Source organism: Colletotrichum paranaense (genome assembly GCF_030867605.1).
Source record: "Colletotrichum paranaense strain IMI 384185 chromosome Unknown Scaffold_18.1, whole genome shotgun sequence".
Classification (NCBI taxonomy): Eukaryota; Fungi; Ascomycota; class Sordariomycetes; order Glomerellales; family Glomerellaceae; genus Colletotrichum; species Colletotrichum paranaense.
Window position 1 is genome coordinate 488,081 of NW_026848976.1, and position 12,142 is coordinate 500,222.

At 53.0% G+C, this 12,142-nt stretch overlaps 4 protein-coding genes across 4 annotated transcripts; 1 reads left to right on the top strand and 3 right to left on the bottom strand.

The window, feature by feature from the left end:
• Positions 1-1,912: 1,912 nt before the first annotated feature.
• Positions 1,913-3,477, bottom strand: CPAR01_15216 (CAF1 family ribonuclease; the record flags this gene model as incomplete). The annotated part of the gene is made up of 2 exons (XM_060499465.1): positions 1,913-2,965; positions 3,025-3,477. The coding sequence occupies 2 exons, from the start codon at positions 3,475-3,477 to the stop codon at positions 1,913-1,915; spliced, it is 1,506 nt and encodes a 501-aa protein (XP_060341897.1).
• Positions 3,478-4,126: 649 nt separating this feature from the next.
• Positions 4,127-4,463, top strand: CPAR01_15217 (NADH-ubiquinone oxidoreductase B12 subunit family protein; the record flags this gene model as incomplete). Its single annotated transcript, XM_060499466.1, has 2 exons — positions 4,127-4,227; positions 4,295-4,463. 2 exons carry the CDS (start codon positions 4,127-4,129, stop codon positions 4,461-4,463), a joined length of 270 nt encoding a protein of 89 aa, XP_060341898.1.
• Positions 4,464-5,832: 1,369 nt separating this feature from the next.
• On the bottom strand, positions 5,833-7,332 carry CPAR01_15218 (uncharacterized protein; the record flags this gene model as incomplete). The annotated part of the gene is made up of 1 exon (XM_060499467.1): positions 5,833-7,332. The coding sequence occupies one exon, from the start codon at positions 7,330-7,332 to the stop codon at positions 5,833-5,835; it is 1,500 nt and encodes a 499-aa protein (XP_060341899.1).
• A 3,440-nt stretch (positions 7,333-10,772) lies between these two features.
• CPAR01_15219 (eIF-6 family protein) lies at positions 10,773-11,746 on the bottom strand (the record flags this gene model as incomplete). Its single annotated transcript, XM_060499468.1, has 3 exons — positions 10,773-11,319; positions 11,423-11,581; positions 11,712-11,746. 3 exons carry the CDS (start codon positions 11,744-11,746, stop codon positions 10,773-10,775), a joined length of 741 nt encoding a protein of 246 aa, XP_060341900.1.
• Positions 11,747-12,142: the final 396 nt, after the last annotated feature.

Consider the following 12,142-nt stretch of genomic DNA (forward strand, 5'->3'; position numbering starts at 1 on the left):
ACTACACTCGCAGGTGTCCACCTTGTGTTCTTCGCTCCAGTTTAACTGATGAAGACCTTCCGGGTCCCAGTCGTCGCTGCCGGCAGATCCGCTTTTCCTCCTGAAGCAGCCGTTCTAGGCGCGGGATCGTACTTCGGATCAAGCTCCCTTCCCTGCTATCGAAAGGGGGAAGTATTCTTAGAAGCCACGGTTTGAAGCTCTGTGTTTTCGTTGGTTTCATTCAATGTGTCTTTCAACATCGAGTTCAAACTTTGAGGTGTTAATGTCTATTCTATAATGCCGGTCTCCCTCTTGGCATTGGGAACTATGATTATGCCGCTCGACAGACTAATCCCAGAAACAATTCGGCATTGCAAGGTGGTTGACATCTAAGAGACAGGGAACAATCTCAGTGCTACTTCGCTTCCTGGAGGCAAGCTGCTTCAAAGCCAAATTGCTCTGCTACGCCCAAATAATACATCCTGAGAGCAACTTGAACGAGGCATATCAGCATCAAGTTGTGATAATTGCTTTCTTTATCAGTTTTGGCAATCGTTCACAACAGCCAGGGTTAAAATGATATGAGATCCCTTACTTTCATGAACACGAACAAGAACCAAAGCTTTGAGAATGGCAAGTTGTCAGATTTCAGCATCAACTTACGCAAGTACGGCCTATACGCATCGTTCTTAGTTCCCCATTCTCAGTCAAACGACCTACTCCAACCTACGTAGGATATCTGGTACATGAGTATGGCTGTATTTAAGACTTGCCAGGGTTTCTCTCTCATTTACCATCAACCTACCGAGTTCATAGTAAAAGAATAAACGTCTGTTTCCATGTACACCTGCGCGAAGCAGTAAAGGCGCGGTGGGAAGGCGGCTTCAAGTATCTCAGCACGCTTAGGTAGGTCACTAAAGACGCTCAATACTCTCACCCTGTTGGAAGTAGCTCAAGATACGCAGACTACGTCTCGTACGGATGGTAATATCTCCAGTGAGGTTATCGACGGAGGTAGATCAACACTTTTGAGGGACCTTGTCTCGCAGACTTACAGGACAGTCATCGAGTTACCATCCCGTCATCAACCCGCCTGGTCGAAACTCATCGCGAACAGAAAAGGTCCTCGATAGACTACAAAAGTCACTACAAACCCCTTGAAGTCAACTCAATTTTGTGCAAACAATCACTTTCAAAGCCCTCCAGCAAAAACTATAAACAACTAAACTTGCATTTGAATTCCAGTCGTTTCCCCCGGTTGCCTCCCTAATCCAGGATATTCACAATATCAATACATGTGTAAAGAGTAAAGTTTTCATGCGCTCGTACTCTCTTACTTCGACAATCCCTTCCGCCTCAGGCGCTCCCTCCTCCGTTGCCGCCTAGACACCAATTCCTTTTTCTGCTCCTTTTCGCGACCCCCGCCGACTCCCAACTGAGGCGTACTGGGAAATTTGTAGTCAAATCCCGATCCCTTATCCACCCAACCGTCATCCAGATGAAAAAGCCCAAACCCGACCCGTTGTGCCGCCGCCGCCGTCCTACCTTACGGGATGTGATGCTGGAACCAAGAGGGAAACCCCTTCCCCCAATCCCAACTCCAGAACGCAATCACCGCATAAACAGACCGGAGAAGGAAGAAAAAAAACATTGAAATAGAATAAATCTTTTTTGTCGTGAAGAACGAGCTTTTTACTCCCAGCGACTATGAGCTTTTCCACTGAAAGAATAAGGCAGAGGGATGCAGGGGAGCGACCTCTTCCACGCTTCCGAATGTATAGACAAAGTATGCAAAACCAAAAGCCAGCGTCTACATTAGACCCCCTCGGGTAGCAAGTCACCATGGCCAGCCCGCCCAAAAGAAGTCCAACGTGCGTCATATGACTTCTTTGCCCACGCAAACCCCAGTCAGGAGTCGAAGAGACGTGAAAGCTTATCTGGCGCCCCCAAAGGCAAAGTTGCCAAAGACCCCGCCTCCCCCGCCTGGGGTCATTGGTCCCATGGAGATGCCATTGGTGTTGTGTGCTTGCGCGGCAGGCGTGCTCGCGAGACCGACACTACCGGTATTGGGCGTACTCGGCCCTCCATTGTGCTGACCATTGGGGCCCTGATTTTGCGCCGAATCTTGGTTGCCACCGTTGTTACCGAACGGCAATCTCTCCAACACCAGGAGCTCCGGAATACCCAAGCCCCAGACCTTGCCCACATGCTCTTCTGGAATCTCCCCATTAAAGATCTTGTCGCGCATCTGGAAAAAGACCTTGCCCGTAAGCAGAGAGTCTGAGCCGGCCTGATGCGCATTGCCCACGCGCTTGATCTTGAGGGAGTCGGCGATATTCTCGAGGCCAGACTTGTGCTCAAACTTCTGGAGGATATCGGCGCTGCTAGGATCGCTGGGGGTAAGGAGCCCAGAGTTGTGAAGTCGAATGGCGTGCTTCATCAGGTGCTTGACGTCGTAGGCCGACGGAAAATACAGCTTCATGACTTGATCAAAATCCGATTCGTCGTTGGGGAGGTCGTTGCATGTCAGCAGCTTGGTAAGGTAGCCAAAGTCGTAGCCTCCGTGGAAGGAGATCCACTTCACGTTGTCGAAGCATACCAGACCGGATGGGATGAGAAGGGAGGCGAATTCGTGAGGGTCGATGCCGTCTCTCTCGAGAGACGCAAAGTCAATTCCGGCACTCGATAATGATTCGATCGACTTCTCGTTGTACATGTCGTCCTTAACGGAGAACTTGAAGTTGAACTGCCATGCATACGGGAACGGCCCTTGCGATGCTGCTCTCCGTTGAGCAGCACTCAGCTCAATGTCTTGCTGCGAGTTTGGTCTTGCTGGCGGCGTCTCGCCATCCTCGTTGAAAAGCGTCAGTCCGATCTGGATGACCTTGAGCATGTCGACGTTGGTGCGCAGACATTGGTAGTGGTAGTCACTCTTTCCTCTGAAAGAGCCCATTGGCCGTGACACGACGCCTGGGAATTCCGTGTCCTGTGATGTGTCCTGTCAGCCTCAATCCATCATCTAAAACACCTAGCATATCTGCTAACCATAGCAATGTACGGGTACTTGTCGACGAGCTCCCGTAGTACCGCCATCTCCTCGTGAAGGTTGTGTTTCCACACCTCCCTTATTCTACCCTTGTTCTGCGTCGTCCGCGCCGGCGCCGCGCCATGATCGAGCCCAAAGTTATGTTGCTGCTGCCCGTGCTGCTGCTGTTGTTGCAAGCTGGCCGCGTGCGCAAAACCCATCCGCGCAGCATGGCTTCCGAGACCGGTGTCGGCGCCGAGGGGGAAGCCGCCGTTCAGACCGGGAGTACCACCGAGGACGTTTCCGTTCGAAGAGAAGGCGTTCATCTGAGCGGCGTTGTTGATGTAGGAAGGGTTTGCTCCTAGAGGGGGTCCATGATTCGGGCCGTGGCCTTGGGCGTGGGAGGGGAACTGTTGGTGGTATGGCGATATGGTATTGGGCCCGCCAGGGAACCTAGGTAGCTGTGGCGGCATAACAGACTATGCCTCTCGAGAGGTTCGTACACTGAAATCGAAAGTTCACCGTGTCGTCGGGCAAGGTCGCGTTGGGTTCTGAGGGGTTGTGGACGGTCCACGGCCCTGCATTTGCGTCTGGAGATGCGAGTGAGGGACGAGGTGGTTGGCAGTACAGAAGCACCTTTGTTCTTCCCCGCTGATGGTCGGATTGGCTCGTTTTGAATGTACGAGAAGGGCGATAATTTCGAGAGGGGATAAGTCGTCGCGTCGAGTGATGCTTGCTGAGTGATGCTGATCGTCGTTCTGGGTTCGTGCGGAGCTAAAGCGCTGGGGAGAACGTCTGGTTATCTCGGATTTGGACAGAATGTGTGGATGAGGCCCGAAGGCTTGCTCTGGTTGACCGACCGTGGAGGACGAGGGGTGGTCTGTGCGAGACCAGAGCCCGCCTGGTACGTACCACGGTACTTTCCGCCGACAACATCTCAAAGATCTCCAATCAGCTTCGCCCCAACTCGACTGACCACCACCAAAGAGTCCATTGTTGTACGGCAAGACGACATTCACACAGCAATTATGCAGCCAACGAGGTAATTGGTCTCCAAAGCGCTCAATTGATATTGTGAGATGGAGAGCAGACTGCTGACGCCCATTTGACACCAGGTTAGCGATGGCGGCCACCCGCGGCCAGAAGCCCAACATCACCGGCTTCGACATGAGAGCCTTCAAGGAGGCGGCCGGCCAGCCCAGATACGACCCTTGGGAGAGAGCGTGAGTGACACTTGAGCACGAAGCCCCCGACGAACACCGCGACACCCGCTGACCATGGAGACTACAGAGAGTCCTGGAGATACAAGGGCCCCTTCACGCGATTCAACCGGTTCAAGGGATCCTTCCCCGGCCTCGGCATCGCGACCGTCGCCTTTGCGGGCTACTGCGCCTACGAGTACTTCTTCTTGACCGACGACCACCACCACGGCGACGCCCACGGAAAGGACCACCACTAGATTGTCGAATGGATTGGTTGTGGGGGAGACGGAGAAGGGGAATACTCCGCTGTACATGTACCTCTCGAACCGGCAGACCGGCTCGCTGGAAGGATTTAGATGAGGACGAATTTTGTTTTCCGCTTTCAAGATATCGTGTGACTCTCAAGAGTGTTGTGAACAACAGCCTGGCTTTGATGCCGGTGGCTAACTGTGGATATGTCAGAGCGTTGCCCGCTGCCGACTCCAACCGTCAGGTCGATGAGAAGGAGAAAGCCTGACGAATACGCAAAGTCCGATTCTGAAAGGCCCCATTGGTCTCACTGGTAACTGTGGTATTGACCGTGGTTGCTCTTCTTGTCTGTATAGCCGCTTGCCCCTCCAAAGTCGACGGGCAAGCTGAATAGGCGCATGGAAACGGGCTACCACCACTTACTTTCCCCTATTCTCTGATCAGCAAGCTGTCGCCAATTGTCCTGTGGCACGACAGACAGTTCCTTCTAGCTATACGCGGGCAACGGCATCACGATTTAGGGCATTGATCATACGATGTTTTGTTGCTGAATCTACACTACGTACACAGGTACTCAGGAAAGCTCGCCATTTGCGAATACCTCTATACGTAATGATCATATGGTATACGAAATAGACTGAACATCAAAACATGACTGAAGCAGACCATATAAAAGGAGTCCAGTCTGACACTGTTGCCAGAAGCGGCCCATCCCCAGATCCACACAGCGGGCCAAAACGTATTTACGAAAGGAAGAGATGAGCAGGCTACGGACCTTAGAATCTCAACCATCAGCCATGAACACATGCTTGACTTGCATTCTCCTAGTGAATCACGACAAATCGCCACAGAAAAGCCTAGAAAAATAATAGAAATCACCACTCTGCCCTCCCAAGACCACGTCCTCTTGGCACAGACACCCGTTTCCACCCATCATCTCATAATTCTCACCTCCCTCTCTCTTACCCGTCCAAGCTTCCTTGGCCTTCTCCCTCCTCAATGTCAGCCTCCCAATCTGAGATTAGGTGCTTACATTTTTTCCGTCTCGACACAACCCTATTACTCCCATAGATTCGATTCGGTCTTACCCAAACATGTCACTAAGGATGCGTGGATGTCACAACGAGGAAATATTGCAGTAGCCAGACAGATTTCTTTCATTCTCTACCAAATCGTCTGCCAGTGACGAGGTATATGCCCCCATGTCCGCTCTCAAAGATTTCAACAATGCCAGCTCATTGGTATCGGTTTGTCCCATCATGTCCAAAGAAACTCCTAACTCATGAAGAAGAGAATATGAACCCCAGGAAACGCCAGTCATGCCGCGGAGGATAGCTCGCGCGGTTGGGGGTATGCAGATCACACATGACGACACAGTCAGTCAAGTCTAAGCCCGTTGACGACGTCCAATGCACTGTCGACACACGACTCCAGCTCCTCAACACGATGCTTCAATCCACGGTTCTCGTCTTTCAGCAGACTGACCGTATCCCACGCGGCCCGCTGGTCCTGCCCGCGGCAGTTCGAACACGATGCCACGCCTCCCTCCTCTTTCGCAGTGTCGCCTGTAACCCCTCTCATAAGTTTCTGGAAGACGCTTGCCTGCTGTGGTGACGGTTTCGATGTCGGCGGCGGCCGTGAGGTTCTCGGAGGGCCGAGCGAATTGGACTTTGATGGGGTTGCTGATGCCTCCGATATACTGCCCTCGAACACGCTGGGTGCGGCGGTGGTAGGACTTCGTGACCTCGAGAAAACGCTGGCGTCCTCGACGCTCTCCTCGTCCGTGTCGAATCCCGCGCTCTTTCTCCACTTTCTCCTGGCCTGGTCCTCTTCGGCGCCGAGATCTTCGGATATTGACGATCCCTCGGAAACCGGACGATTCCTTTCACGCATCGCCCTCTCCTCTTGCCTGGCCTTCTTCTCCGCGTTCAATTCGGTCATAAGCTGTTGCATCGACTGTTCCTGCTCGGCCACCTTGGTTGCCATGTTTTCAAGTTGGACTTTGAGGTGTTGGATCCGTGTGTCCGCTTCATCGTTTTCTTCGTTTTGAGCGTCCTTTTCGACTCGTAGTTCTATCAAGGCGGCATTTTGCCTTTGATAGGCGGTTTGGAACTTTGTTAACAGGCCAACGGCCGTAGCCTCTAGGTTTTTGAAGGCCGCAGGCGAGAAGGCGTCTCTGTGAGTCGGAGAGGTAGGAGGGAAGAGCGCTTCCTGGATGTTCATAGACAATAACTCTTCATCCTGCTGTGGGCTGACTTGTGTTGGTGTGTTCTTGGAGAAGGGCGAGCTGAAGAAGGCGAACCGTGATGTACTTGGCGAAACTCCTTTGGGTGTTGTCTCCGTTGAACCGGTTTGTCTTCTGCGTAGCCTGTTTGTAGGCGTCCCCTCTATCGTATCGTCGTTCGTCTTGGCTTCCTCTGTATTGTTGGGGGATCCACCTAGCCAGCCGCTCAGTATGCCTCCTCGAGTGGCATCTGAAGGCTTCCTGCTGTCTCCCGTGAGAGGCATATTGACCGACAAGGGGCGGCCAGACCCTCGCTCAAGGGATGGCGAGAAGGTGACTTGTGGGACGGATTTGCTGGTAGAAGGGAAGTTTGGTACTGAATGCTGTCTCTGGTGACCAGAGTGTAGTCGAGGAAAGCTTCGATCGGCTCCAGACGAGCTAATGCGACACGGCTCGGGCTGGACAGGCGGGTTGGTGTTTAAGGCAGCACCGGGGGTAGCGCTTGGGGAAGCAGGATCGTCTTCTGGATCAACGCTCTCAGGCCCATGTGCACGGCGTAGAGTTTGAGTCTTGTCCATTCCAGAGGACTTGGTTGGGCGTGGGAAAGACATCGGGGAGTCGGGTGTGGAGGCGGCGGCGTGACGGCTTAGCATGATAAGTTAATGTTTCGTGTGGGACGGGCAATATGTGTCTCCCAGCTTGAGTCTAGCTATACGGCCGGGGGTATCGCGGGCTTGGGTTGGCAGCCAGACCAAGAACGTAAATGGATCGACTCGGGCCACAAGCAACGGAAGGGGAGGGGCGGACGTCGCGAGCTAGGAGCAACCTAGAGTCAAGACGGACTTTTTCGAGGGAAGAGCGTTGGAACTTTAGGGTGGTCGGCTGGTGGTGGTCGCCCGCTCGGTAGGGATGGATCGAGCTGGGACAAAGGGGAGTGCGAGTCTGCGAGACTTTTTGGCGTGATGAGATGCCAGGTCCCCCTGCAAGCGAGAATGAAGAGCGTCGGTCGGACTAGGGAAAGTTGACAGGCGACGGACGGTCAAGCACAACTCGCATGAACCTCTTGTTGGAATCGATGAAGACGGCCCTTGGGTGCCCGGTCCTTGCAGATTTGCAGTATAGTGAGGTCGCACAGGGATGGTCGCACAGAAAGTAAAGGTGCGCAACCAGCCGCAGATCGTGAACAAAGTGACGAGAGCTTTCGGCTTGAAGGCGTCGGCGGCGCGGGATGCTGTAAGCCGTCGAAGCTGTCAAAGTCGCAGGTGAGTACACGACTGCGCTTGTGGCTGAGAGGCTAGTCGCGATTATCCCGATCCAAGGCTTTATAATACCTATTGATATTCGGACTGCTTCCTCCAATGTTGTGACTATGCAAAAGTGTCGGGGTCACTCTGTACGAAGTATAGTACAGGCATAAAAAAGCGGAGATATTGGGGTGCCCAGTCCAGCGTTGGATATCGGTCAAAGGAAATGTGATAGTAAGAGTGGATGGACGAGCCTCCGAGTCAGCATGGGCGTACAGATAGGCAAACGTCGTTTCGTTTCGATTTGTGCGTAAGTATCCGTAGTTGCGTCAGTTACTCTGGAGGGATGGATATCAGACAGGAAGTATCCGTCAGTGTTGATGCAAGCGTGCGAGGGAGACAAAGAGTGCGGCCCAAGAGTCGTGAAGCTGCATATAGCCGGTACAATGTATCCGTGGTATGTGCAGATGTCGAAGAAACGGGGAAGACCCCAGGTTTGACGCAGACACAGAGGGAAAAGGCGTGTCTGTTCCCACGAGGCCGGCGCTGCAGGGGGCGTCGACGTTATGACGGCGAGTGACGGAGAAGAAGAAAAAAGCAAATAGCCTTGATTTTCCCCTTTCGATGTGCACAGGACTGAGGAAAGAGAATGGAAGGTTCAGGTCGACAGCCACCAAGACGAAGGAGAGAAAACAAAAAGAACGCCGGGAGGTCCCTGATAAACAAACCATAGGACCCGGGCAGGAGGCGACGACGCGGGCGACGTCAACATCCAGCAATTGGCGGTGGTTGGGCGGTCTCCATCCCGTCTCCAGCAACTTGGCCGTGGAACCCGTCGACCCGATCACCATTTGGGCAGTGAAAAGCGGGCCGGCAGCGAGGTACAGGCTGGCAGGTCCAGATTCCGTGGCTCTGAACAGTGAAGTGAGGCGGCCCTGCAATCGCCATCCAGTGCGTCGTCACTTGACCATGCCAACGGACAACACTCTCTCCTCGTCGTCTTCCGCCATTTCTCAAAATGTCCAACGCACCGCCGATTCCCGAACGCTCTTCCCCAATTGATGGTCTTTTCCCTCCCTCTTTTTTTTTTTTCATGGAGCACGTACCGCACGTCCCCAAGTCCGTGCAATCAAAGGTACCTTTCTCTTGGACCCTGGAGATCGTATTGCAATTCGACATCAAAAACCACCAGATGATTCCTCACCACTTTGTCGTGACTCTGGCTTGTGCTTTCCAACCGTGCCCATGCCCGTGCCCCGAGAGGCTTGACATCTGAAAGTGCGATGAGATGTAGACAGGCACAAACACATAACTCACTCAAAGTATACTACCTACTTGTGTATCTACACAATAGAGGCATTCCATTCCCCGCGTAGGAATAGCAATCGGCTGCCTTCATCTACCGGAAGATCGGCGTCTAGAGTCCGTCCTCGCAGATCTTCTACATCAACATGGAATGCAACCCCAAACTAGCGAAACCTCCAATCGTCCCGAGCTCCCGAATTCCAACGTTGGAACAAATCCCAAACATGGTAAATCGCTAATTCTGTAGGGCACACGTCCAACTATGAACACCGATGTTCAAAGGGGGCAAAGCAGGCGACTCAACCTTACTCACATTAAATCCTACTGAGAATAAGGTAGCTTAGAAGGGCGAAGGAAAAAACCCCATCGACGGCTCAAGCCCGCCCTTCCTGCTCCATCCGGCCACGCTCAGGCATGCATATAGAAAAGAAACCACCACATTCCACATCCCAAATCAAAAAGACGCCTCAACCGCCACGGTCCATAACATCACGCGCTTCCCATGCTCCCTTCCTAACCCAGGCAGTACCATCGCAGTCTAAATTTTGCGCCCCTCGTGGAAATTCCTTGTCTCGTCTAAATATACAAAGAAAAAGCACATCAAGCGTCGAACACCGTCGGAACGTCCTAAAAGGTCAACGAATGAGCCCGAGACTTGCATTAGAAGAGACCTCTCTTTTTTTCCACGCCGCCATTCCCTTGCACCAGGTGGCTGGGCCGCCCCGTAAATATTCACTCCCCCCAGAGTTGAGGCTAGACCTCCTCTGGAAAAGAGACTGCCGCACATATCTACACTCTCCCTCCCGTACTGAATCAAAAGACAAATCCTCCCTCTCCCTCTCGGCCCCCGCACGTACCATTCTCCTCCTCAGCCGGACAATGCTTGTACTTTCCAGGTTGGGAAGAGATGCTTTGGCGCGGGGAGGGGGCTGGAACTTTACCAACGAGGTCGAAATGGGCACTGCAAAACTTGATAGGCTACTCATCAATAGGGTGTTGATTCAGTCAACTTCGGCCAGAAAGGCAAACGAAACCCACGGACTGCGATGTAATTCGCTCTTTCGCCGTCAACGACCGTCATGACTTAGGACCTGCTCGGGAAATACTACGTACGCGGAATCGCGTTCGCTGTTTGGGTTCCTTCAACCTTGTATAGCAAAGTTCATGGTTAGCTTTATTTCTCTCTCTAGGGGATAGATCTTATCTGAGCAACATCGAAGCCTATCCATCATCATTGTCATGGCATTGGTTGGTTCACATTCACAGTTACAGCCACGATGGTTGGGAACCCAGCTGGCACAACGAGATTGAACAAGATTGGGTTTCAAGTGCCCACGTGGGGCTTTTATTCATGCCGGCCATACAGATACATCTGTACTGTACTGAGTGAACCCAAACCCGGCTCACGAGAAGAGCCTACCAAACCATGCTCAACCCAATAAGTGGTATCCCAAACCAACGAAAAACCCGACCCAGAAAGTACTCCTGCAGCCAACCGCTCAACATGCAGCTCTCCCCTTTTTCCCATAGGACCAATCCTTTCTTTAGTAGAAAGACTCGACCATGGTGTCCTTGAGCTTCGTGTTGACGTTGTCCGGGCCCAGGCCCTCGCCCAGTCTGAATACACTCTCGATAACACTGAGTTCCGTCGCCGTGGTGTCCAAACCGGTCACGGCCATCCAGTCGTTGACAACCATACCCGAACCGACAACGTTGCTACCACGGTTGACACTGCCGGCCACGAGGGGCACCTGCAGCAAACTCGACAGCTCGTCCTGGTCTTGAATCGACGTCTTGGGGTGCACGAGGCCGCCCTGGTTCGTGAGCGACATGTACGAGCCGACGAGCACGTTGTCGGCAATGGTCTGGCGGAACACCTCGACACCGAGGACGTCGGCGATAATCTCCTCCGTCTCGCGCTCCAGATCGGGGTGGATGAGGGCGATGTGGTCGTTGGCAACAATGACGTTGCCGAGGGCGGAAAGACGCTCCTCTATTCTTTGGATGCGGACTTCATCTGGCAAGCTATTCCGGAGATGTTGGAGCTCCTGATCGGACGTTGTGTTTGGGACCAAAAGACCCTTGCGGTTGCTAGAAGCCGAGACCAGTCAGCAAAACTTGAAGCTCACGCGGGTTGTGAAGCCGTATGCCCAAAAAACGAACCCTCCTAAAGGATCCATCGCTTGTTGCTTACCCAGCTGTTAACCGGCCGATGATGCGGACACCGGCGATGCTTGCCCTGCAGATGGGGATGACACCCTGCAACTCGGCCTCGAATACACTGTAGAAGTTCTCGCTGGCACCCGGGGCGACGAGGGCGTAAGAGTTGGTGAGAGTTGCAAAGCAACCAATTCTAAAAAGGAGCAAAAAAGTCTCGCGTCAGCGAGTCTGGTTCAACGGTAAAGAGCATCGCGGAGGTTGCGGGTTGCTGGAGCAAAGGCGTGCAGCACAATGGCGGGGTCGATCCGGCGGGGTTCTCTTACTCGTTGGAATTCTCGAATTGCGCGCGCACCGCCATGATTGTGGTTGTTTCGGGGGATACTCGATCACTGATTGTTGAGGGGGTTTGAAGGTGATGAGACTTTTACGGCTATGAAGACTCGTAAAAGATGCTTCGTTCGTGAGAAGAGGAAAATAAAAACCCTTGGCGCGGTCGTGTGGAAAAATTGTCGTTCGTCAAGGATCTTGTCGTGAGGGTGGTGTTGATGATGGAATTTTTGCAGTGGCGGAAGTCGCAATTAATAAAAAGCGACAATCGATAGAGAGCAAGGTGGGGCAATTACCTTAGCTGCTCAGGTCGACCACGGGTGCCAGCCCAGCACCAGTTCTTCACCACACTCAATGGGCTCTGCCTTCTCCTTTCTGGACTTTCAGGTTTGCTTTCCATTGAGGGGAGGGGCGCCGGGCAGTGCGG